This window comes from Cygnus olor, chromosome 1 (assembly GCF_009769625.2).
Source record: "Cygnus olor isolate bCygOlo1 chromosome 1, bCygOlo1.pri.v2, whole genome shotgun sequence".
In the NCBI taxonomy this organism is placed as follows: domain Eukaryota; kingdom Metazoa; phylum Chordata; class Aves; order Anseriformes; family Anatidae; genus Cygnus; species Cygnus olor.
This window is the reverse complement of record NC_049169.1, coordinates 54,936,691-54,962,145: the sequence shown is the minus strand read 5'-3', so window position 1 is coordinate 54,962,145 and position 25,455 is coordinate 54,936,691. Positions and strand designations below refer to the sequence as shown.

Genomic DNA, 25,455 nt, shown 5'->3' with positions numbered 1-25,455 from the left:
CTCCTAATACAAACAAGCTGGAAGTACTGCAAATATTGTCTTAACTGTTATGGCCAAAAAAGTCGATGCTTCTCTAACTTATTCATACATCAGCATTGAAAATTAATCTACATTAGACACAAAATAAAGCAGCTTAATCCACCGAACACAGAAGAGCAGAGTTTTTCAGTGCTACGGCTAAAAAAAGTATAATTTATGGAATGTTTTTTCCTTTAATATATCCCAGCTCACAGAAGCCGAGTGCTTCTGTTGTCAAGTAAGTTGAATAATGACTTTGAGTACACTGCTCTGTTTTGTACTGAGGGCAGCATTTTCATTGGCATGGTTCAGAAACAAGAATGTATTTAATGTGCAGCTAATAAAACAAGTTTGATTTCCAGGTTACACAAGAATTCACTGGTCACATCAAGAAATGACATTTTACAAGAAAGACATTTTAAAATTCATACTTGGAAGAGGTTCAGCACTGGTATTAGAGACATTTCTTCATAAAAAAAAGAATACAAAAAACAGAACACCCCACAAGCTTTGAAGAACTTCAACTTTTGAAAAACAAATGATTTTCGCAGTGTTTCTAGTGTTTCTTCATACTTGATGAGTCTGGAAAAGTTAAGGCTTTCTAGCTCAGCTTCTCAGTTGGCGGCAGCTTTTCTTTTAAACCAGCCATACTGCAGAACTAGATGTGCTCTTCTTTTGGCCAGTTTTCTTCTCTTGGCTTTGCTGCTGCTTCTGCAAGTGAGTTTGTATGTAAACCACAGAGAAAAACGATCTTGCTCCATTTGTATTCCATATGTTTGCCAGGCTAGTGGCCAGAAGAGATCATGAGCAGTTTCTTTTCAAATTCTAAAACGTGGATAGGCATTGACTGCCTCATCACAGTTATTTTCAGTTTAGAATAACATTTAGAACTCTCAGAACAATTGTAGCCAGCTTAAAATACTGTGCTTCCTTGATTTTGCTATACATAAAGACTTAATTTGCAGTGATGACCCAGCCAATAATTATCTTCAGTCTTGCACCTTTAAACTTCAGTGATTGATTAACCTGATTATTCTTGTTTTATCCCTTGCTCCAGTTTCCTTGGATTATCATGGATTCTTTACCAGCATTACTGGAAGTGTGTCTGTTTCTTAAACATGTCTATACCTCAAAGTAAGTTTTCATGCCCTCCTCCTCTGGTGCTTTGGCTGAATTGATGATTATAAGTGGCATGTAATAGTCTCTGAAACTCAGTACAGGTGCACAACTCCCACTAAGTTCAATATGTTCACAGTACAGCAAACTGGAGATAAGAAGCTGATGAGAATAACAACCATCTTCCATCCCAGGCATTTGTGAGGACAATGACTGAGTGACCTTGAAGGAACTCTATCGAAAGTAAAAGCATCTGCAAATCGACTCAGGAGACTGAACTACCCAGGCAGAGGACTTTTCTGGATGTTCCTTCAGGAGGAAGTTATGTATATTTGATAGAAAAAAAGATAGGGAAGGAAATTCCAGACACTGTTGGAATAAATACGCAATATATCGTTCATCAGCAAACACCGTATTAAAATTCCTAAAGAGCAAATGCTGGAGGAAGCCTACTGAGAAGGACAAAAATGCTACAGAATCCTGAACTATCATAATTGCGAGACTAAAAACATAACAAAGCACTAGGCTTTGGAAGTTGCATCTGTCAATAGTTTGAACACAACAAAGGTTGTTTAAAATCTCTTAGAGAACCTGCATCCAGACAAAGGAAGAAAGTCCTCTCACCCATTCTTCTCAGGATGATGGAAGGTTCTAACAGGGAACAGGGAAGGGACCTTACTGGTTTAGGGACAGAATCTGTGGAGATAAACTGACAAAAAAGCAACACTAAAAATTGCAAAGCAATCCCACTTCTGTACTCCCTGTATGCGAGCAACTGCCCTTAAGGATCTTTCTGTATTTGCATGGCATATGTGGATGCCAACAAAGAAGATGAGCTATGGCAGCAGGAGCAAGAAAAATTCACTCAACCAACCACAACATCTTCCATCCTTCTCCAAACACTTTAACACCTCTCTAGGATGACGTGCTATTTTTAGCCTTCTAGTTTTCAGCATATGTTGAGACTGCTTCCAAACACTTTCTTTCTGATCCTTTTCCAGCTCTGCATCTTGGGTCTGGAGGTCTGAAATAAATACCGAGTCTGGATTGCCCTCATTTAGCATGTGCCAGTGGACCCAATGCCTAAGAAAGTATTTGCACTAATTAGACACACACAAGAGGATATACATGCAAGCAGCTCCGATGGGTTCCAGCTACCTAGGATTGACAAACACATACATATATATGCACATGTACACGCACCCTCCTGCTTCTCATATGGGGAGGACATGTTACAACAGAGCAAAGACAGTCAGAGCAACAAGACTGCAGAGTCTTAGTAAAATAAAATATGTTTTACCTTTTCATCCCAGTTCTATGCCTGGAAAAGTCACTGTTTCATACTTTCCTTGTTTGGACTTAGAGGACTTCGCTTCCAAGATATGATGAGGTTGGTATTTGCTAGAAGCTTGTCCACGTCATAGTTCCTTCAAGAAAAAAAAAAAAAAAAAAAAAAAGAAGGGCAGAAGAAAAGTTTGAGTCATTTACCACATTGGTAGGAATAATGCCTTAATTTTCATATATTCTCTTTAAAGAGCCTAGCTCATCCACAAGTGAGACATAACTGTTTCTAGGGTGAAATACAGCATCCACTAGTGCTGGCAACACCACATTGCAGTCATGTGAAGAGGAATAAAAACATCCTCTCCTGCTGAAACTGCTAGAGAAATTTCAGGGTGGTAGAAGGCAATTATAGGCTTGGAAAATAGCTGTGACACCAGGATAATGCATCCATCTAGTAAAAAATAACTGATTAAATTATACCATAAATGCCCAACATTGCTGAAGTCAGCTGTCTCTAACAGAAGCAAATTTGGAGATAGCCTCCCTCGAGATTTATTGAGTCCATAAATTCCTTTAACAAAATTAATAAAGCACAACACGCTCATCTTCTCCATTTCAATTTGCAGGTCTCGGAAGAAAAGTGGCACTAGCATCACATCGTTACTGTATTTCTTTGAGTCAGTTTAATAAGCAAATTAATCCCTTCCAAATATCCATTCCCTGTGCAGTTACTCAGTGAAATGCGTTTCCCCCTTGCTCCTCCACAATGACAAAGCAGTGTGGGTGAGAGGTCTTCTCCTAACACTCTGTAATGGCAGGACCCTGGCTGTGGCGAGACAAATTGACATGTTGGCAGCGTGGAGTTCACTCTGATGATAGTTAAATATACACAAAGGGTTTCCAAAGAATAAAAGTGACCTAGAGCCTGGGATAATTGCTGTAACAGTGCATGTTACAAGAACAAAAAATACACTAAACTATGTGCTTGGTCAAGAGAAACAGAAGTTGTTGCTTCCACTTGCTGGCAGGCAGGACAACACAAACGTTCATTACAAAAATATGTAGAAATCAGCAAGATGCAAGCTGAGTGAAGTCTGTGTGCTGTGCTGAGGGTAAGCATCCTCTGCGATAGCACTGAATATTAAAGAAAATGCCTGACATACTTTATTTTGGACTTTCAGGAGAATAACTTGATCTCTTGCTAGCTTTTTTTCTAAGGGGTTGGATTTAACAAAATGAGCAGACCTTAAGACTGATCACCCATTTCTTTTCCACTTCTTCAGTGTGCAATACAGGAAAAGTAAAAAAGTTTATAAATATACACATTCTTAAATCCAATTTAAGAACAATATAGTTCAACGTATTTCCAAAGCATCTCTAGAGAAATAAATGGCTGTCAGTACCAACTTTGAATGCTCTCATTGGCTTCTGTATCAGGTTCAGCATTCCCAGCCTCCTATTCAATGCAGCCTCTGTCTACATTTACCACTGCCATTCCTTCCACTGCTCACACTTTTTTCCATGCTACTTTGCCCAAATAGCCTTCTCTTACTTTTCTCCTTGTGCCTTACTTTATTTGCTCTCTATGCTTACAACTTTTCCCTTCTTTGTGCGACAAATAACCATCTTTCATTTCTTCTAAAACACTAACAAAAACATGACTGATAATAACAATGAATTTCTGTTAGAAATTTGCTATTCTGTGTCCAAGCACAGTGGGAATGTTCTTGCATTATTCCATCATACAAGTAATTCAGGTCCCAAGATTTCAAAACAATTAAATCAGAAGCTCCTAATTAAACAGCCAAAACTTAATTGCCAGACACCTGCATTAGCTGCAAAATAAATGGTTATTATGGAATATTTTTGAAAACATAGCTACCTAATAGTCACCTAGTAGGTGACTAAATATCAAATTAGGATATTTGTTTCAGAAACCACAATCTTTTTTTTTTTTTTTTTACCAACTTGATCATCCTTATTTGCAACCTGTTGAACACTGGCTCACCTGTCTCAAATTCAATTACAAGCTTTCCAGTGTCCTGCACAAGGCTTGGCATACTGACATGACTCCCAACAACAAGTTATCGCCACCAATTCTTTGATCTTGGAACTGAAGTAGCACATTACTTCACCAGTGGATGAATGAATGTATTGTGGAAACAGCCTGCCTGCTGACCTGTGACAATTTAGCTTTCTCTTGGACTGACAAGATTTAAACCTTCAGGGACTCATTTTCACCTGCTTTTATTTCCAAAATGAATCAAATTACATAGACACGTGAGCTAGGAACAAGTACCTAAGTACAACAACCCCTCCCTCACAATGTTAAATATGAGATTCTTCAAAATATCGAAGCACTTGGTGCGTAACTCAAAACTGAGAATTGTTTTTCCCATGTCACATTCTTTGCTTACTTCTTTTCAGAAGGAAATATCTACTGTATTTTGGCTGCAGAGCACAACAGAGACAATGAGCGCTGCCTGTGGAAGGCTGATCTGTGATGAGAATCCCTAGACAACCAGCGAAGAACAAAAGGTGCTGTGGGACATGTGATTCAAATTAGTAAGACCAAACTTAGAAAAGAAGAAAACTCCTGAGGACTTTAGGGAATCGCTTCTTAATGGTTACAAAAAAATTCCTTTTTCACATCATCTGACAGACAAATTGATCAAAAACAAAAAGAAACAAACCTGTCAGTAATAGGAACAAGACGCAGAAGTCAGCAATGGATTCTTTCAAAGAAAGCCTTAGCTTCTGTGACGCATCCACTTGGTGGTTGCATGTCTTTGCAAACATTACATTACATTCTTGCAGGGAGTGCTTATTAGTCTTCTTTGGACTGCTCGTCATCTTGAAGGAATGTGGGGAAAGGAAGGAGAATGAGAAACAGTTCATCAGTTTTGAATCCAAGACTCAGAAACGAGTTTATGCAGAGAGCACCCTCCACAATGTCTATTTTGCTTGGACATGCAACGCAACCATCATTTTCATTTTGGATGCTATGTTCACAATTTGTATTTTCAGGGTTCTTCCCCCTGTTAATCAACAAAGATCCTGCTTTCCCACTAGAAAACACAGCAGTACCATCCAGCTATTTATGACAGCTGTTGAGCTGTCAAGAATACCTCATGTAGTCCTAGTAGGTCTCACATCTGCATCCCTTGCTACCCCAGAGAATGATGCGAAATTAAAAAAAAAAAAAGTAAAGCAGATCTCCCATTTAGTGCTGAACATACTATAGTAACTGGCCTTCACAGGTATCTTAGAAATAGATTCTAAATATTTCGGATGTCTCTAAATAGCTTTTACCCCACGCTAGTTCAGGCTTTCTGTGAGCAGTCATATGCATTCCCCCAAAACCTGAAAAGCTCCTTCAACTACATACAAGCTTACAGCAGACACCAGGTATGGAAAGGACTTTTTGGGCCACACAGTCCATTCTCATGGTACTGTAGACACCACATAACGTAAACCCTTCCTTATTTCTAATTTTGCTTTTGCTAAAAGCCAGTCCACAGACATACCTTTTTAACAAAAAGAATCAGAGTAAGACCTGCAGGCCAAGGGATCCTGGGGAGAAAAATGACCACCCAGTTTGGACACTAAACTTCTAGGGACTAGTGAGAACTGGTTACCTCAGTGTTCTTACTACTTTCCTCTGTCTTTGGTGACAGCAGATTGTTCGTCTTGATTTTCTCTGTTCCCAAATGGGAACAGTCCCAGTCAGTGTACCTCTTGGCATTGCCAGTGTGCCTAGGTGGAGAGAAAGAAGGAATAGTGAAAGAACACAGAGAGGAGAAAATACTTGGTACTTTTCTATACAGTATGCTACACATACTAAGCTTCACATTATCCCATGATGCAGTATCACTTAGACAAAGCACAGCTGATATCCATCTAAGACATGAGATAAAAATAAGCTTAGAAGGGGATTTAGAACGCAGGCCCTGCTCACTCTCCTTTGTAAACGAGAGTAGATCAACCCAAAGGCCTAACATCTTGTCTCCAGCCACTGCCAGTTGTGGAGGGTTACCACAGAGCGTAAGAAACAGACCAAGATCCTTTCCCTGGTACGGCTTCTTCCCTGAATCCAGTATCAGGATTCCATAGACTGGAGGCTTAATGTCTCATGATTTCCTGGAGAGGAAAATTTAAATGATTCACACAAACGGATGACTGTGAAAGCAAGACACAATGAGAATGAGAAGAAAGACAGGGAAGAAAGCAAGGAGTAGCCAGGTAGAACAGTTTGGCAAGAATGGTTGAGCAATCACTTGAAAGCCTCTTCAGAGGCCTGGGAAATTTCTATACATCATGACCTTATATCCACTTTTTCTGTTTCTAGGGCAGAAGATACATGTTGTACATGTTAGTACATATAAGAAAGGCCTACATAAATAAACATAAAGGTGTATGTGCGAATTCAAGGAAGGAGGGCAAAGATGGAGACTGAAAGACAAGGGATAACTCAATTTCCAGCTTACAGCTTGCTTAAGCTGCCTTTCCTGACAGGAACAAAGCCACTCTCACCTACCATCCATTCTGAAATTACACTGAAAAGCTGTGTCTTGAATTCATCAGTACTGAAACATGATCTTGGGAAACCAGAACTGAAGCAGATATACAAGGCTCAACTCAGCAATGAAGGGAAAACCTAGGGTTTAAGGAAAGAAAAATGACAAATCCATGTAATTTTTTATTTAAGAGATCACTGTCAGACTGTTCTTTTGAATGACAAACTCCATGTTTCTGCCAGAGGAATAATAAAGCCTTGAATAGCCAGCTCAAGTATCAATATGCTGTTACCAGCATCAGAGTTCACTAGTTCAGAGAAACCTTCAATTGTACTATCTGCATGACCTGAAAGCATACACACTTTTTATTTTGGATTAAGTAGCAACCAAAGTTTCAATTGATTCATAGCCTATAATTAAATAGAACTGTAATATTTAGCAAAAGAAGGATTAAAACATTTCTCCCTCTCCATTTTTTTTTTTTTTAAGGAAGGTGATGTTAGCAAGAGAGAACAATCAGACAGTTTGCTAATGCATATATTTAGAACCTTCAGGAGACAGTAAAAGCCCTCTGTGAGAAGAAGAAGAAAATGAAGAACCCAGGAATAAGTAATCACCTCAAAGAGAAGGCAGGTGTGAGTTAGGTGAAGGTATATTCCTTGGGTGAGAGAGAGAGGGCAGAGATGAGTGACTAGAAATCAAAACAGTGCTTTTCCCTCATTTGATTATTTTGCTTTATAAAACTTTATTATCCAGAAGACAAAGGCATGAACTTTCCTGGTTATCACTTGGTGATTTAATTTAAGGGTAACACCCATTACACCTCCATGTCTTCAAAAGTCACAGTACAACGGATGATTGTATATTAGGATCCCTGTAAGAATCAATTAATAGATGCCTACACATCACTGTGAAAGTCTCTATAGGATAAGTATTAGTTCCAGACTGCTCCTGTGATGATGGATTTCTGCATCTCATTTTACTTTCTGACTGTTTTCTCTGCCTAGCTGTACACATTTTAGTGAGGGCCTCCTGGTGGTGAAAACTGTGACAGTCAAAGAGGAGGAAAGTGTAGTTTGCAGTGAGGTGAGACAGCTGTCCTCTTATCTCTTGAGCTGACTATAATGAAAAGAGAAACAGAAAAAGAGTTGTTTGCTTCATCAATAAAATATAGGTGAGATACATATTCTGATATCTATGATGCTAGAAGAAAGGACTTAATTAACTGCAGAACACTGAGGTGACAAATTACCTCACCGCTGAAGAAATCAATTGGGGATGAAATTAATTTCATTATGCAAAAAAAAAAATGTATAGGTTTTAAACTCAGTCTCATTTAGCCCACCAGTGAATGTAGCAAGCTTCAAGCAGCAATAATTAAAATGAATGTTCTCTTTGACATCAGAATAAGCCTAGAGCGTCTGAGTTCACCAGTCAGTGGAGTTTCTCTCTAATTGTTGATATAACAGAACAAAAATACTGCAGCATATATGAAAAAAAAGGCAAGAGAAACACTATGGAGTTAAAAGAGTCTCTCAGATCATCTAAGCTGTATTGATTGCATCAATTCTGTATTGATTGCAACCTGAAAAAGCTGACGATGTTCTAAATTAAGCCGCCAAGAACAGCTTGAACCTATTCCACAACTTCTACATTGTCATGTGCTACAGCCTCATCTTTCATCCCATCACTTTCTCAGCCTTCCACCAGATTTCCCAACGATGTCCTCATAAAAAGATATGCAGTTTCCTTACATGACGTCTGCAGCATGCAGGTTCTTCACTGTCTATACAATGGACTTTTCCAGATCCTAAGCGATCTCTCTAGTTATTGTACTGGGAGATAAGACTGCACTAGGTGTTCACTTCCCCACAAAGTGACAGGCACAGAACACAGCGCTACACCATAATGCTTTTAACACGTCTAAAGTCACATGTCAAGCTATCCCTTGGCAGGAGAACAATACAATATATTGAGAGGCAATGCTAAAAATAGCGGCAGTCAGTTCATCCCAATACCTACCTGATATAAGTGGAGATAAAAACACCAAAAGCCATTGCCAGAATAGCCTGAGAGGTTGGTGCAGCGAGGAAATTCCACAGCATTTTTTGAGGAAATGAAGTCTGGCAAGAACTGAAATTTAGTAAAAACAGGCAAAGGAAGAAAGATTCCTGAAGTAAATCATTCTGGAAATCAGACACTGAACCTCTTTCTCTTGCTCTCAAACTTCTGGAGCTTTCTAAACTCTCATTCACAAGCCCTACCGACTGTAAAAGGCACCCCATACAAACTAGCATCTGCGTGCACAGCCGTGAGGCGTACAGAAGTACACATTCATGTCACACGCCAAGGTGGTAGGGATAGGCTGCCTGCCTTTTTCTGAGTCTCTGCCTTTGTCAGAGAATCACTGCGAGACCCTGGCTAAACGAGACTGTTTAATTTTATAATAGTCATGATGTATTACTACAACGCTTATCCTGCTTAGTGCAAGAACTCACACGCACAACTCTATTATACATTTTTTTATCACACAGAATACATTTATTTACAATTACAATACAATTATAACTTATTATACAGGATACAGCATTCCTCTAGGAAGGGGAACATTACCACCCCTACAGAGCTGGCAGGGCACGTTTAAAGCCTGCTTGCCCCCTCCAGTAACAAACTCCTTGAGCGTTTATAATGGAAATATAGGTGCCTTTGTCTTTGAGCATCTCATGGCATTTCTTTTCCCATCTGGAGCTCTTCTGCTCTGAGTATTTATTTGGAAATTCAACATTTTAGTGCCTTTGAGAACAATTGGAGAAGGGGGACGATAAGAAAGCAAGCATTAAGAGCCGAGTTCCTCACTCCTGTGTGGTCTCTGACCCACAAGCACACACGTTAGGTGCAGGTTTTCCATTCCATAACTAACTTTGTGTTCCCCCCATTTTTCTTCCCAGTTTCTCACCTCACTTCTTTCCACCCTCCTTACCACCCTGCACAGACACATCTATGGCTGTTAAGCGCTCAGCAGACCCACAACCCCACAAAACCCCCACTTAACCTCCACAAACCTATCTAACCGCCTGGCTACGTTCTCATTTTCTCCTTTTTTTTTTTACTGTTTTTCCCTTCCTCCCTCTCCCATTTGCCCATATAAGGAGGGATCCCCCCCCCTCAGGCCCCAGGGCCGTCGCCATGGCGACGCGACGGCCGCAAACCGCTGCCGGGCCACGCGGCGGAGCAGCCTACTGCGCGGAGCGGCCGGGGGTCGCTGCCCGCTGAGGTGATTCCCCCCCTTTTCCCCCCCTTCTCCCCCCTCGAATCCCGATGGAACAGCCCGCTCCTGCCGCCCCCGCACGGCGGGGCAGACCCAACCAACGCGAGGGCGGGGGGGGGCGAGGGGCGTGGTGTTTCGCTGAGCCTGCTTGTTTAGCTACTGAGGTGCCGGGAGGGGAAAGCAGGACGAGAGGAGGGTTGGATCTCAGCTGTTTTCTGCCCCGCCGGCTTCTCCTCAGCGCGAACCGGGCGGGTGGCTCCCCCCGTCCCTTCGGGTGGTACGGCCCGCGCCCCCCTAGTTCCCGGCCGTGTGGGGAGGGGGGAGGTGGCGAGTGCGCGTGCGCCGACCGCGCTGGGGAAGGGGGCGAGGGCGAGGGTGGGAACGGCCTCGCGGCGGTTTTCAGCCGTTAGGGGGCTGACGTCAAGGGGCGGCCTCGCGCCGCTCCCCCCCCCCCCCCCCCGCCAACCGCCGCGCTCGGTTCGGTCACGTGGTCGCGGAGGCGCGAAGGCGGCCGCGTGCTGAGGGGGGGGGTGGGGGAGGGGCGCGGTCCTGTCACGGAGCCGCCTCAGGCGGGGAGCGGCCGTCGGCGGGCCCCGGCCCCCTCACCCCTGCCTCTTCTTCTTGGGAAGGCAGCCAGGAGGGCAGAGCGCCATGCCTCTCTTCGGTAACACCTTCAGCCCCAAGAAAACGCCGCCGCGGAAAGCCGCCTCGCTCTCCAATTTGCACTTGGTAAGCCGCCGGGTTCTGGCTTGTCTGCTTGGGCTCTTGGTGAGGAGGGCTGGGCGGTTCGTGTGGTGGAGCCCCCCCGCGCCACCTTCCTCCCCCGCTGGTTTGGGGTCACAGGGTGCGAAGGTACGAGTGGGGTGGCTCAGCTCATCATCACCACAGCCACTGCCCCGAACGGCTTCCCCTGATGGTTTAAAACCCAGGGAGATGAGTGTGCTCGCTGCCCACAGGACTGTGAATGCAACAGACCATAAAGAGCGAACATCTCCCTCTCAATCCTCAGATGGTATCTTCAGTTTGGGGATAAAGTTTGTTTGCTCAATGTGGACTATATATTTGGGTGGGAGAAAGTGCAGGCATAGTAACGAGAGGACACGGTCTTCTGCTGCAGCAGTGCATGAGTATGAGTAAGATTTCTGGCTCCAGGGCCAGACTGGCAACTCAAATTGGGATGGTGGTCACTAGGAAATGGGAGAGTAGGATGGTGGCGGCTTTGTGTTTCTGTAAAACTCTGTGTGCTCTTCTCCTTGCAGCTGGATAGATCCACCCGTGAGATCGAGCTGGGCCTGGAGTATGGCAGCCCCACCATGAACCTTGCTGGCCAGAGCCTGAAGTTTGAAAATGGCCAGTGGGTGGCAGGTAGAGTGCAGCTCGGCGTGTTTGGGTCTGCGATGGTCATGGATGGCTGATAGTCCTTATCGTGGTCTCTATTTCCTCCAGAGTCAGGGAGCTTCACGGGAGATCGCAGGGAAATGCAGCGCTTGCGCAAACGAAACCAGCAGCTGGAGGAGGAGAACAACCTGCTTCGCTTGAAAGTGGATATTTTGCTGGACATGGTGAGTCTTTAGTGAACTTCCACCTGCCTGCAGCAGCGAAGGTGCCCATGTGAGGGGTTTTGGGAGCACCGAAGGAAGCGGCTCTTACTGCAGGGGGTGCGCCCCACTCCTTCTGCTTTCCCCCACTATGCAAGAGAGCTTTGATGCCAAAGTGAGCATGGCAGTAGTACAGTCTGATTTTATCTGCTCCCCCTGCAAGAAGAGGAGAGGTTCCTCCAGCAGCAGGGCTTGGGTTTAGCGTGACTGGGTTGGCCAGGAGCCCCTACAGGTGCCATGTTTCCTCTTGCCCTCTTAGCATGGAGTATGTCATCGCTCTTGCCGCTCCAGGCTCTACACTAAATGTGAAGTCAAATTACAGTCACTCTTTCTGGTCACAAATTAAAGCTCCAGGATCTTCCTTGTGGTCTCCCATCTGTTCCATATGCAAGCCTCTGGGTGAAGGAATTCCCAAGCCCTAAATTCACTGAAACTCGGCCTTGCACAACAATCACAGCTTTCACACTCAAAATCTGGAGAGCTGCTCTCCCCGTGCGCTAGGCTGTGTGAGCGTGACATCTCAGCTTCCGTCCCACTGGAGTGGGAACACACACACTCTCACGCGGGTGCTGGCTCATGGCTGTAAATCTTGGTAACATCTTTGGGAAGATTGTGCTGTGAAACGCAAGGCATCGTCAGAAAAGCTGGGACAAGGGGCTCGCTGTGTGCTGCCGCAGGGAGATGAGGCGCTTTGGGGTGGGGGAGCCATCTCTGTCTGATACCTCTCGCACGCCTTCATGTCCCGCTGCGTGAGAGGCGCGGCAGACTGCCTTCTGCAGGCCTGCTGCTCGCCTCGCAGGCGCGGCGCGAGGAGGGAGCGCTTCATTCTTGTTCGCTGTTTGCCTTGCAGCTCTCCGAGACCACGGCCGAGTCCCACCTGATGGAGAAGGAGCTGGAGGAGCTGAAGACTCACAGCCGGAGGAGGAAGTGAAGGAGAGCTGGCTGGCGGAGGAGGGAGCGAGGAGGCTGGCCTATTGAGTCCTCCTCGCCCCTGCGGGCAGGATGCCTAGGACTGGCTTGGAATTGTGTCGGTACTACATACAGGGACTTTGTTCCACGGGACGAGATGCCTGTGGGTACTGCGTAGGGGATGCTGCAGCACCTGATAAGTTGCACCACAGCGCTGTTAATGAACACGCGCGTTTTTTGTTGGAGCGCTTTTACAGCTTTCCTTCACAGCCATGTAACCGCAGGTACCTTATGCTCTAGGACGAGCCCGACAGCGGAGATTCCCCCTCCGCTGCCAACCCGAGTCCCGCGCGGCCTCACACCCGGCCTGCGGCCGCAGGGGCCGCTCGCCCCGAAGGGCTCCGCTCTGTTCTCAGCCCTCTTCCCATTAAACGTTGCCTGGAACCCAGACTCGGGCCGTCCGCCACCTTTTTGCGGGCGGGTGGGCGCGGTGCCACCTCCGGGCTGCCGGGTGGCGCTGTCCCCGCGCCGTCCCCTCCCGCCCCGCTCCTCCCCCGGCGCCGCTCCGGCCGCGGTTCCGCTTCCTGCGGCTCGCTGCCCCGCTCCGTCCCCGGCGCTGCTGGCCATGGCCGCCCCCGCGCCCCTGCCTGCGGAGGAGCTGCTGCCCAAGGGCGGCGCGGGCAAGGCGGAGGAGCTGGAGGACGAGCTGGAGGAGGACGACGACGACGAGGAGGTAGCGGGGAGGGCCGGGGGGGAGGGCCGGGCGGGGTGACCCTGGCGGCCGGCAGGGCCCTGACCCCGCGTTTGTCTCCCGCAGCTGGACGAGACCCTGGCGGAGCGGCTGTGGGGGCTCACGGAGATGTTCCCCGAGAGCGTCCGCTCGGCGGCCGGCGCCACCTTCGAGCTGTCGCTGACGGTAGCGCAGAAGGTGTACAGGTGAGGGCGGCCGCGCCGGCACCGGGGGCTGCCCGCGGGCCGGGCGCGCTGCAGGGCGGGCGTCGGGGGCGGGGTTTGGGGACGCTCGTCTGGAGGTGATCGGCGGCAGGCAGCGGCCGAGAGGAGCCTTCCCGACGCGCTTTCTCCTCCCTAGGTTCTCCAGGGCAGCTCTGTGGATCGGGACCACCTCCTTCATGATTCTAGTGCTTCCTGTCGTGTTCGAAACCGAAAAGCTGCAGATGGAGCAGCAGCAGCAGCTGCAGCAGCGACAGGTGAGGCTGAAACGCCACAGCCCTCTCTTTGCCGTTCGGTCCAGCTCCCGCACGGCCTCGCGGCTATCAGGCGTTGGCAGAGCTCTGGAAACCTGAGCGTGATTTGCCCCGTGCTGTGGTCTCGCGCATCCCACGAGACGCTCTCGCAGCGTCCTCCCGGCGTGAATCCTGCTGATTCACAGTCCGGGGCTGTCCGCGCGCCCCCGCGGACACGAGGCAGCGGTGGCCTGGCCTGCACGCGTGGAGCAGCGCGCACGCGGGCCGAGGGGCAACGTCCAAAGCGCCCCGGTTTGACGTTGTCCGGCACCAAACTGCTCTGTTGTTGCAGAGAGGAGACCGGTATTGCAAAACGCATCTGGTAACTTTGTTATTGGTGCAACGTGCCAGGTCCCGGGGGTGTTCAGTGTCCCCGCTCCAGCTGGGGGAGGGCGGCGAGGTGCAGCCCCTTTACGGCTTCTCTCTTTTTATGGATTCTTTCTTACAGATCCTCCTAGGACCCAACACAGGGCTGTCTGGGGGCATGCCAGGGGCCCTGCCTCCGCTGTCTGGAAAAATCTAACTCGTAGAAGCTGCGTTGGATTCGTATCATGTGGGAAGACCTTGAGATTATGCTGTATTGAACTGTTGATTTGTTGGGTCAGGGCATTTTTTTGTTTGTTTTTATTTTTGGTTATACCTTTGGGACATTGACCTGTTCATAACGTGGGGGGGGAATTCCCCCGTCTGGACCTGATGGTGGCTCCTGCCTGCATTTTCCCCCTGTAGAAGTCACGAGTCTTTTCTTTCATTCAGTCATTGCGCCGTTACCGGTTACAAAGACTTGAAAGCGGGGGGCTCCCGTGAGGACTCCCCGCCTCCCAGAAAAACCATCCTGGGGTTCAAGTCGGGCCGCAACTGGCAGCGGTCAAACCCCCACCTTTCGGGGCTACCCGGAAGCCTCAGGCCACCGGTGATAGAACGAGTAGCGACTGTCCCAGCAGATGAAGTAAAAGAGGAAGAGGGGTTGCAGGTAGCTGTACCCTGTGGGAAAAAAAAAAAAAAATCCTCCGGGAAGACACGTGTGCAAATATTTTCACTGCGACTTTGTGTGTGTGCGTGTGGAGTACCAAGGGAGCAGCAGCCCAGGTTAACAAAGATCACGTCCGTGCTGATCCTCTGCGTCATAGAGTAGACCTTCAGATATCAGCTGCATATTTTTTTGTATTGAATATTAAATAAATCCAACCTGAGCAGTGTGGTTTTAATAGACGTCCCTGCGAGAGGCTCAGTTCTTTCCTTGAGGGCAGAGGGGCTGTGCAAGCGGGGACCCTTCCTGTTCAGGCCCAGCGTTGCTGAGGGGGAGGAGGGCTGGAGAAATTTGGGGTGATTTAAGGGAGTTTTTAGAGAGATTCTAGAAATCTAGAATTCTGATTCTAGAGATTCTGCCTCAGCACCACCAACCAAGTCTCAAGGTTTCTTAACTCTCCCTGAAGTCTGCTTTATAACCAAAGAAAAAAGATTTTATTTTTCCTTTACATAATTTGTTACAGAACAATTCAGTTGAACATACAGAAGTGATAGGACATTTATATGGAAATGTTCTTTTTTTTTTCCATTTTTTTTTTCATATTTGGTTAAACAAAATACATCTCTGTAAACAAACCCAAGACGAGGCTCTAACAAAACCAAACAAGCAAGAAAACAAACACAGGCTACCCCCCTCCCTGTGGGACAGGGGCGGTATGCCCACCACCCCCTCCATCACAGCAGCCTCGCTCCCCCCAGGGCCGTGATCGGTCAGTTTCCCTTTACCTGAGCAGCTGGATCACGCTATTTTGCCCCCACGGGAGAGGTGCTGACGTACGAGGAGAGGAAAAGTAGCCCCAAAGTATTTTAAAACATCTTTGCATATTGTGCACTGATCCGTTGGCTTGCAGTTTCCATGCAAACAGGGTTTCTCCAAAGTGCGATTTTAAATCAGCATAGAAAACGGTGCTGTTGAGATTTCTTTTCTTTTTTCCCCCTTCCTCTCTTGAAGAAATGGCTTCAAGTCAGGAGCAGAACGGCTGCAGGCTTCGCATTCTGCTTGTGAAGTGTTTAAAAATTCTGCCGGCTGGTATTGGTCGCTGGAATGTGTTACGAAACAGGACTTTTTATAGAAATGTTGGGTGCTTAAAACGCAAGAGCCGTCCGCCCTCGACTTCAGGAGGCTGCGCCCAGCACGCTGCGGGACGGCGCTTGCGAGACGCCCGCGGGGCAGCGAACACCGCCGTGGTCCTGTCGTCACACGGCCTCCGCCCCCGGGAGCAGCGAGGCGCGGTGCAGCGGTCCCGTTCGGCTCCGAACACCTGCTCGCGCTTGGCAGAGCTCTCAAGAGACAAGGAACTGAGAACAGGTGAAACGCCCGCAGCCCTCCCGAGGCTTTGCTACCCCCTGAGCGGAGCCGCTGGAGCCCCTTCCCTCCCCAGAGGTTTAACCCAGAGCTCACGTGGAAAGGAGGGAAGCAAACGGCAGCCCGGCCAGGAACTGCTAAACGCTGCGAGCTCTGCTCGAAATCCAGTGCTTCCTCCTGCTGCTGCTGCCGTGGACGGAACGACCGAACGACAGCGTGCCCAGCGGACAGAAAACAACCCATCAAGATCCCTCTCGGAGTCTCCGTGGCCAGTCACGTTTTCCCCCGCGGAAGGGAGGGGAGGAAGAAGCGATTTGCCCATTAGTGGAATGTTTGGCAGCCAGCACTAAAAGAGAAGTTGGTTCAGCCACCAGGCCCAGGTCTGAAGGTTCTGGTGGACGCTCTGCACCTCCCACGTCAGCTGCAAGTAACTATAAAAAGGCAAAACCTGGCTATCATAAAGCCTTCACGCCTTAGGATGATTTTTTTTTCCTTCGTAACTTTAAACTCAGTGGTAGAAAAGCTCCTTCTGGGACATTCTGCGTGACATCTGTGACCGCGGGCTAGACTTGTGGAAAGAGGAAAGCAAGAGGGAATGAATTCCTCTAAAAACCCCTTCGGTGTTATTCCCCTCCCCGAGCAGCCCCTAAACTACCGGGTGGCCATGCAGAAAACCAAAATAGCCTCAGATGTTGAAGAAACTAAAACCCAAGACAGTACAAAACGCCAGGCAGACTACAACCTCGATCAAGTTCGGAAACCTGACACTCCTCCACGAGCCTGCGCTTGCTGTTGCCACATCGCCTTCGCCAGCCCCACGTTGCCAAACAACCACTCAGCCCCAGACAGAAATCCTTGGAGATACTGGGGAAGGAATCCTCTAGCTACCCAAAGAAGTTCTTGGAAGATGACACTTTTTCCCCCCCCCGCCTAGTTCTTGGCACAAGCCACCCCTACGAAGCGGAGGGTCGTGCTGAGCACCGTACCGTTCCTAGTGTTTGAGAGCGCCCCGAAGGACCCTTACGAATTGCGAACGCCTTCACAACTACTTGTTTTGGAGACGTGTGGAGGAGCAGCAGCGTGCTTGGCCCCTGCTCCTCCCCAGTAAGCTCTGCGGGGAGTTACTGACCACGTGCAGCCTTGGACGATTTGGGGAAAGGGAGGCCAGAGGCTTCCATGCACCCTGGTCCCAAAGCCCAGTTTTTAAAGAGCGCGACGCCTTCTGGTTAGCTGAAGGGCACACAGCTCGTTCACCTTTGTAATGAAAGTGATTCGCTTCCAGTTTCCTCCACTCTACCCTCGATTCTTCCCCACCCACCGCCCCCAGTGTCCTAAGCCACTGCCCTATTGCACCAAGGAAGAAAGGAAAGAGCCTAGCAAAGGAAGTTCCAGAAGAGAAGAGTCGGGGCACCCATTATCCAGGTTTCAGGACGTCAGGAGTTCCGTAAAGGGGCAGAGCTGTAGTGGGAGGACAGAGTGGGTCCGGGTCACACGTCAGCTCGCCAGCTCTGGTGTGCTTCCACCTCCTCTGGCACCACCAGCAGGAGTTCACAGTTCTTTCCTCTCAGCTGATGTTTCAAAAATTTCCTGCAGCAAGGTAAAACAGAAATAAGCGTTACTGAACGTAGAACTTTGTCATCTTCTACAACGAAACACAACTAACTGTGCAAATGTGGCAGGAAATGGGAGGAACATCCCCCACACACCTGTAGTTACTTTCTGACAGAAAGAAAAAAGTAAAACCCCACTAGATTCAAAACACCTCGACCCAGCAAGTTATTGCAGAATCAGACAGAAGTGATCTTAGCTTCAGCAGACGGGTCTACAGAGATGTCATTTTCTGATTTTCCAAGGTGGCGGAAGTAGAATTAAAACAAGTTCAGTTTCTTCAAGTCTCCAAGACCAAGAATCCCAATGTGTTTAAAAATAACTCCAACAAATCTGGAATATTTGTGGGGAGAAAAAGAACAGCATCCACCATTTGGATGTCTTCATCCCAGATCTCAGCAGCAGAGTGCCACCCAGACACTTGACGTGGTTCTGCAGCCCCTTCCTGCCCATAAGCTTCTTCTAACGACAAACCTGGATTAACTGCAGTAACTATGAAAGTCAAATCAATGTTTTCTCTGATATCTTCCAGCCCGCATTTCCAAAATTCACTACGTAGCAAGGCTGAATTTATTGAAGAGCAGCACACACACGATTAAATCTACCGGAAGCCCTGCAGAGCAGATTTGCATTGCTTTAACCTGGAAGCGCACAAAAGGCTTACGTGCCGTTTGCCAAGACTTGAATGGCACGACAGGCTCTGCAAATATTGCTCATGTGCAGTCCCTAATTTAGAACAAGCCCCGTCAAGACAGCAATGCTGCTACTGCAGTACTTGGGGACAGGACGGAACGGCAGTGAAACAGCAGCGAAGGGCAGGCTGCATCCTACAGGCAAAGCCAACTGCACCCGATGGCTTGTGTAAGGTTGAAGAGAGGAGGGGAGACAAGCCAGATGTGCAACGTACAATTAAATAAGCAAGCAGGTTTTACTATTGTCAAGAAAAAGGCTGCACTTTTAAGCTGGAAAGATTTTTGTGGGGAAATGCACAAACAGATCAGTATCCGATCACACCGGATGGAGCAGGTGGATGTGGCCTGGAGGAGGCTGCGGCCCATGGAGAGCCCCCGCAGGAGCAGGCCCCGGGCCGGAGCTGCAGCCTGTGGAGAGGAGCCCACGCAGGAGCAGGGGGTCTGGGGGGAGCTGCCGCCCGTGGGGGACCCGTGCTGGAGCAGTTTGCTCCTGGGGGATGGACCCCGTGGTATGGAGCCGTGTGGGAGCAATGCATGAAGAGCTGCTGCCTGTGGGCAGCCCCCGCAGTCTCAGTTCGGGTAGGACGGCATCCCGTGGGAGGGACCCCACGGGGAGCAGGGGCAGAGAGGGACCGTGAAGGAGCAGCGGGGATGAAGTGTTAGGACTGACCACAGCCCTCATTCCCCATTCCTCTGAACTGCTCAGGGGGAAGAGACAGAAGACTCTGCATGGGGGGAAGGTGTTTTGAGTTTGCTTTTAGTTCTCACTGCTCTAGCCTGTTAGTACGTTGGCAATAAATTACACAAATCTTCCCATATTGAGTCTGTTTTGCCCGTGATGGTAATTGGTGAGTGATCTCCCTTGCCCTTATCTCAGTCTACAAGGGTTTTTTTCCATCATATCCTCTCCCCCTGTTCTTTTGAGGAGGGGTGCGTATGAGAGAGCAGCACAGTGGAGCTCGGCTGCCCATCAGTGTGAAACCACCACATAAGCGGAGGCCCAAGACTCATTACCGTCAAATCTTTGCTATTGGAATTCAACCACAAACGTTTCCACCTCAAGTGTTTAAGGACAAATTCCCCCCTCCAGCAGGGAAGAGAGAACAGCACAGCAACCCACAAATGCACACCCACACAACCAAACTCACCTGAGCTCGCTTTCACCTCCAATCCACTCAGGCACCTTGAGTTTGGAGTCGAGGTTGTAGTAGGTGCCTCCCACCTCCCGGACGCAGATCCAGTGCTGTCGCTTGAGGGGGAGCTTCAAGGGACCCCAGCAAAGGCTGGAGGGCAGGTTCATGATGAAGCCCATCACGTTGGACAGGGCAATGACATTAACATCCCTAAAAGAGTGCAGAGAACAAACGGCAACAAGATTACGCTCTGGTACTCCGATGTCATCTGTTTTGTGTTTTTTTTTTGTGTGTGTGTTTTTTTTCGTTACAGACAGCAGCCATCTCTGGAATCACACAATTTCTTAATACCTGCGCTTGTCCCACCAAACTGCCTCATAGCCTTTGGTCTGAAGCGCTGCCATGATTACGTTCACATCATAGTTCCCATTCCCCAGCATGCTCTTCTTGTGGGGCGTCACCATGGTGTTGGGAGACAGCCTGCAAACAGAACAAGAGGCTGCTCTAGCAGGTGCTTGTCGAACCCGTACTCCAATATTGCCATACAACTCTACGCCTGTTTTCAGGGGGTTTGTTTGTTGTTTAACCATGAACTAGTCCGTTTCCCCCTTATCCCTCCAGCCAGGGGACTGAGGGGGCTAAATAATGTGTCAGCAACAACTTTGTTATACCAAACCTCCAAGGATCCTAGCTTTGACGTGACAGACTGCAAAGCGTGAAGCCTTTTCCCCTCCTTGAACTGGTACTTCTGAACGATGCTTTAATAACCGTTCCCTCAGCTGAGGGCTGGAACAAACGCCAGTTTGCCATTTAGAACAACGGCTATCATGACTTCAAGAGTTTAACGGTCACCGTTCAGTCTTGAAGACTGGATGAGATGGCAAGAGCCAGGGTAGGCTGGCTGCAGAAAAGGTCGTTCTGCTGTCCCCCACTGGTAAATGAAGGGTATTCGCACACAAAGCCGTGAAGACATTTGGGTTTGGGAGGTTTCTGAAGCACTGCCTCTGCTAAAAGATTAAAATACACATAAATATCTGTTGCTGTAGGTAACTAAACAGCTAATCTTGCTGCAAACAAATATTTAAGCTTTAATAAGCTCGCCAAGACATCACTTGCATTACTGCAGTATCTAAAAATCCAGAATCACAGTCCATCATGTTATTATGCAAAAAGATAAGACAGCATTTGCTGTCTACAAACACAGATAATGGATGCAAGTCATAAAAGATGGAGACGTGCATCCAAAAAAAAAATGCCAGTCACTTTCACGGTTTTATGGTTTTTTTCCCCCCCCCCCAGGAACATTTTAAGGAGGGAAAGGGATGAGGTAGTGAGTTACTCTGAGGAGGACAAATGGGTTTCAGCTGCTGGAGGAAGAAGCACAGGGGGAAACCGGGAGCCCCTAATAGCAAAGTCGTACAATGCCAAAGAAGAAAGTCAAGCCCGAGCCCAGCTCTGTTGCAATGGGTTGCTCTTTTGAGTGGTGAGGACTCCGTTACTGCTGGCACAAGGCTCAGATGTTTCACATCACCCAGCTACCTACGTTTCTCCCACCTCTCCTTCACATCAGCTCCGTCCCCCAGTGCTCCTGATGCTCGGCCTTCAGCACGGTGCAAGTCCCGCAGGCACCGCTCCTCCCGCAAGAACACCTCAGCCCCTCTGCGTTCAGGTACAGGGCAGGGCGTTTCAGACCAGCCAAGGCTAGGAAAGCTACGGACAGGTAACCTTCTGCATCAGCTGCGTCTTCTCGTGGCGCAGCCAACTGCAGCAGAACAGCCTGGGAAGGCCGCTGTGTTATCTACAGCGGGGAGAAGAGCCTGGAACAGTGTGGGAACCCCAAAGTCTATCAGTACCTGCCGCTGGGCATTTCTGAGCGAGGCCGTGGCATTTGCAGAAAATCGGAGTTGCCAGTCTCCAACTCTCTGCTGTGCTTTATAATTTTCTAATCACAGAGATGCTGCTGCAGCCTGTCACAGCCCCGCCAGCATCGCCACAAAGCAAGATCACTCAGCTACAACTAATTCCTCAGGAACACTGCTTCAACCTATTAGCTCTCATGAGCGCTGGCAAGCCACGAAAGCCTCCCAATTAACAGGGCTTGGCTAGCACAAGCACCCCCTCGTGGCAGTTTCCCAGAGACAAGCTTACTTGAGGGCTGAAAGAACGCATTTATCTGTGTCCCTTCCTGCAACTTTCAGAGCTCCAGAAGTGAGACGAAAAAAAATAGTAGAGGTAACACACTAAGAAGCGTTACCCACGAGCAAGCTTTCATCAAGAATTATCCCAACACACTTCTACTCACTTGCACCTAAATAATGTCCACAGTCATCAGCTGAAGGACTCTGAAGCTGAAAGAACAAAGTTGCCTTCTCCCACTTTAATAATAATAAAACTATTTATCTGGAGACTAATCTGAGGAAGACTGACACACAGAATTCCAAGTACCAACCCTTCCAAGCTTTCTAAGTCACAAACCTTCGTCACCATGTTGTCTTAACGGAACAGGCTCAAACTCCAACACAAAGTTGTCTTTCCTAACCAGATCTCAATAAACAGACTCAGGTGAAGCGAAGCGATTTTGTTTGTATCTCCATGCAACGTTTGGAACGAACAATCTCACTTCCTGGAACAAAAGCCAGAGAAACATCAAAAAGAGTTCTTGTACTAGAGAAGAGAAGAGAGGGAGGGCTCCAGAGTCAGAGGGGAGCTTGTAGCAAGCTCTGACATACACTTGAGATAATGATAATAATCAGAGGACACTGGCCTCCGGCAGTGGAGTGCAACAAAAGGGAAATTAATGATTAAGCAATGCAGTTCAATTATTCTTCAAGGGATGTGGTCAGCGCTACAGAAAGCTTAAGCTTATTTGTGATTTCACTACCTTGTCAACACGGGGCTTAAAAAAGAAAATAGAAATTGTATCCAGCAACATTTCTGTAGCGTATTAAAAATACTCACTGGTCCTTTGTCATATTCGTTAACGCACAGACTGTGACGAGACACAGGCAAGAGAGATGGAGAAGCACTGTATAAAGGCAGCTAAGACCACGCTACTTAAAGGCAAGTTGAAGAGCCAGACACAAGTAGTAACCCAACGCAGATGCAAAGGTAGTGGCAATTCCTGTGCCTATTTTATAGCTCATCCGTTTCTGACAGGGATTTCCACGGGTATTCCATAGTTCTGTGGGGTTGAGTCAACTGTGTGTCTTGATCTGATTGCTAAAATGGAACAAAACCAGGCTGGAATGAGAGACAAATTCTTCCTTCTAGGGCAAGTGGTCTCACCAGAAGAGCATCTCAACCCTTGCTGAGAAGTTTCAGGCAATGCACTAATTCTCTTTCACCAAGCCCAATGAAAACCAACTAATTAGATCACCACCTCTATCACACGGACTGCCTTGGTGTGCTGCAGGCCAACAGGAATCCATCTGTGATTAAGATCCTGACAATCGCTGCTCTGGAACAAAACCACAGAGTCTTTCTGCTGGACAAAGAGCGCCTTTACACCGCTGTGGATCAGCTCCTCTTCGTGAATAGGAATATTATTCACAACACCGTCACAAACAGCATTTCCATCTGGTATCTGCGGCTGCCCATCACCACAACTCTTTCACCAAAGAAAGGAAGGCACGTACTCGATGAGTCAAGCCCCGGTTCCACAAATGTGCTTGTCTTTGGGATGGCAGCACCATGCGAGCAGCTCCCCGCGACTGCTTTGTCCAACAGGACCCGCACAACTGCTGCCACGGAGCGTGATTTCCTCCATGTCGCTAGCGCAATGTGCTGTCGGTTGCTGGTAACGGGTATCCAAGCATAACCTATGCTGTTATAACAATTATAAGAGCTGCAGATTGAGCATCAGGGGAGACTCCATTTCCTCTTTGATTCCTTAGCTTTTCAGCAGTGAAAAGTCATCAGGGTTTTCAAAGGCATGCTCAGGACGATTTCCACTAAGTGTTGGAACAACGTAAATAAAACATCGAGCAAAATATGTGCTATTGTACAGGGCACGTTCATCATTCACATTTATCCCAGTAAAACTCAAAAATGCTTTTATTAATTATCTGAAGCTGCCAGGAAACGCTTAGCAATGCTGCAGAAAACATGGATCTAGCTTCTGAAATTAAATCCGATTTGACAGAGCACACAGGATCTCACGGCACGGAAGAAAATCCACAGCACCTGAAGAACTTCATTTAACTGCTTGAGTAAGTCCCTCAATTGGCAAAACTTCTGATTTCCAACAACTCAGAAGTTTCGCAGTATGAAATGGGGAAGTTTTTATGGTGACCCCTTTGTCATTCCTGCCACCTTCGCTCTCTCAAGCCCATCCCCAAATCTGTTATTAACATGAAGGTAACGCACTGACACAAGGCAGGGGCAAAGATACAGAAGATGGGTAGAAGATGCATTAAGGTACATGTGGGAGAAGAGGGTGCAGTAAAGCACGACATCACCTGCAATAAAGCTCTCAGACCCAAATTTGGCAGCCAGAATAGTTTGAGAAACAAGAAAAAAAAAAGAAAGAGGATTTCTAGATGGAGAGAAGGGGGGAAATAGGAAGGAGGGGTGTTAAAAAAGCTATATTCAGTTGAAAGCAATGGCATACTCTGAACACCTTTGCTCTGTTTCTCACCCAAAACAACATCCAAGGATCCCTCCAAGCAGCGGAGGAGAAAGGGAAGCTAACGGCAGCGCAGGGAGCATCCTACCTCTGAAAAATCTCCTGCAGGGTTTCCCTAGTGAAGGCGTTGCTGTCCTGGAAGACATTGTTGAGGGCATGGAGGGCACACAGCTCCCTGCGCTGCTTCTCGTGGTAAATATGCGGCGGCGGCGGCTGGGGCGGCTCCGCTGATTCCGACTTGGCCTTGTCACCTTTCCATGGCACGCAACTCATCTTCTCGCCGGGCGGGCGGCGAGGAACGAAGGGGCCTCGAGTCTCTTCCTCCGGAGCGCCGGCAGCAGCCCGCTGCCCCCTTATTCCAGCGGCTGGCCCCTTCCGCTTCACCTTATCCCGCGACCCCCGCCTTTACGCCCCACAGAACCCGCCCCCCTCCGCCCATACCCCGTTAAGACGCGGCGCGTCCCCTCCCGCCCCCCGAGGCCCAGCAGCCCCGTTGCTGTGTAACCCCTCACAGGCGAACCCCTCAGCCCCGGGGCGGCGGCGGCAGCTGGGCACACCGCTCCTTCTCTTCCATCGCCCGCCGCGCCGCTGCCAGGCCGCCCGCAGCAGGCCCCGGAGGGGGAGCACGGCGGCAGGGCGGGCGGAGGCTCCTGAGGGCGCCGAGGGGGGACGGGGGGGCGGCGGGGGCCGTCAGGGGCGGCTCAGCCGCGGCCCTGCATCGCCCCTCAGGAAGGAGCCGTTAGGGCCGTTGGAGCCGTTAGGGCCGGCAGCGGGACGGGGGGGGACGAAGCCGCCGCTCGGCCCCAGCCTCCCCTCCCCACTGCGCACGCGCGCCGCGCCTCAGGAGCTTGTACAGCCCCACAGACCCCCGGCGCGCGCCTTCGCTATTCCATTGGTCGGCGCGACTGTCTGTGAAAAAGTTCCTCTTTCTTATTGGTTACTCCAAGAGAGCGTCCGCCCACCAAGGTGGGCGCTGCCCATCTGTGGTGGCCGCTTAGTCCCACCCCTTCGTCCGAGCTTTCCCGCTCGATTGGCTCCGAGCGCTGCTCGTCAAGACGCCCGGCCCTCCCATTGGGCGCAAAGCCCCCGACACGTCGCGCGCGCCCCGC

General features: G+C 48.7%; 4 protein-coding genes across 12 annotated transcripts in view; 2 read left to right on the top strand and 2 right to left on the bottom strand.

Moving 5' to 3' along the window:
- DMC1 (DNA meiotic recombinase 1) overlaps nucleotides 1-9,992 on the bottom strand; it is a 29,454-nt gene extending 19,462 nt beyond the window's left edge. For all 6 annotated transcript variants that reach the window (XM_040559469.1, XM_040559480.1, XM_040559462.1 and 3 more), the window contains exons 1-4: nucleotides 8,958-9,992; nucleotides 6,057-6,174; nucleotides 5,112-5,271; nucleotides 2,435-2,561 (exon numbers count right to left, since the gene is read on the bottom strand). The gene's annotated coding sequence lies outside the window, so the exon portion shown is untranslated. The remainder of the gene's footprint in view (nucleotides 1-2,434; nucleotides 2,562-5,111; nucleotides 5,272-6,056; nucleotides 6,175-8,957) is intronic.
- A 112-nt stretch (nucleotides 9,993-10,104) lies between these two features.
- On the top strand, nucleotides 10,105-13,158 carry CBY1 (chibby family member 1, beta catenin antagonist). 4 transcript variants are annotated; one of them, XM_040559533.1, is made up of 5 exons: nucleotides 10,105-10,209; nucleotides 10,837-10,932; nucleotides 11,463-11,568; nucleotides 11,650-11,765; nucleotides 12,652-13,158. In XM_040559533.1, exons 2-5 carry the CDS (start codon nucleotides 10,855-10,857, stop codon nucleotides 12,730-12,732), a joined length of 381 nt encoding a protein of 126 aa, XP_040415467.1. In that variant the 5' UTR covers nucleotides 10,105-10,209; nucleotides 10,837-10,854; the 3' UTR covers nucleotides 12,733-13,158. The 4 variants fall into 4 exon arrangements, with proteins under 4 accessions (XP_040415467.1, XP_040415473.1, XP_040415462.1 ...); XM_040559539.1 differs by having other exon boundaries at nucleotides 10,110-10,209; nucleotides 10,833-10,932; XM_040559528.1 differs by lacking the exon at nucleotides 10,105-10,209 and adding an exon at nucleotides 10,349-10,367.
- Nucleotides 13,159-13,263: 105 nt separating this feature from the next.
- TOMM22 (translocase of outer mitochondrial membrane 22) lies at nucleotides 13,264-15,166 on the top strand. Its single transcript, XM_040559518.1, has 4 exons — nucleotides 13,264-13,443; nucleotides 13,528-13,646; nucleotides 13,801-13,918; nucleotides 14,403-15,166. Exons 1-4 carry the CDS (start codon nucleotides 13,336-13,338, stop codon nucleotides 14,475-14,477), a joined length of 420 nt encoding a protein of 139 aa, XP_040415452.1. The 5' UTR covers nucleotides 13,264-13,335; the 3' UTR covers nucleotides 14,478-15,166.
- Nucleotides 15,167-15,395: 229 nt separating this feature from the next.
- JOSD1 (Josephin domain containing 1) lies at nucleotides 15,396-25,181 on the bottom strand. Its single transcript, XM_040559523.1, has 4 exons — nucleotides 24,435-25,181; nucleotides 20,074-20,202; nucleotides 19,738-19,932; nucleotides 15,396-17,876 (listed from the first exon to the last, which is right to left on the bottom strand). The coding sequence occupies exons 1-4, from the start codon at nucleotides 24,617-24,619 to the stop codon at nucleotides 17,777-17,779; spliced, it is 609 nt and encodes a 202-aa protein (XP_040415457.1). The 5' UTR covers nucleotides 24,620-25,181; the 3' UTR covers nucleotides 15,396-17,776.
- Nucleotides 25,182-25,455: the final 274 nt, after the last annotated feature.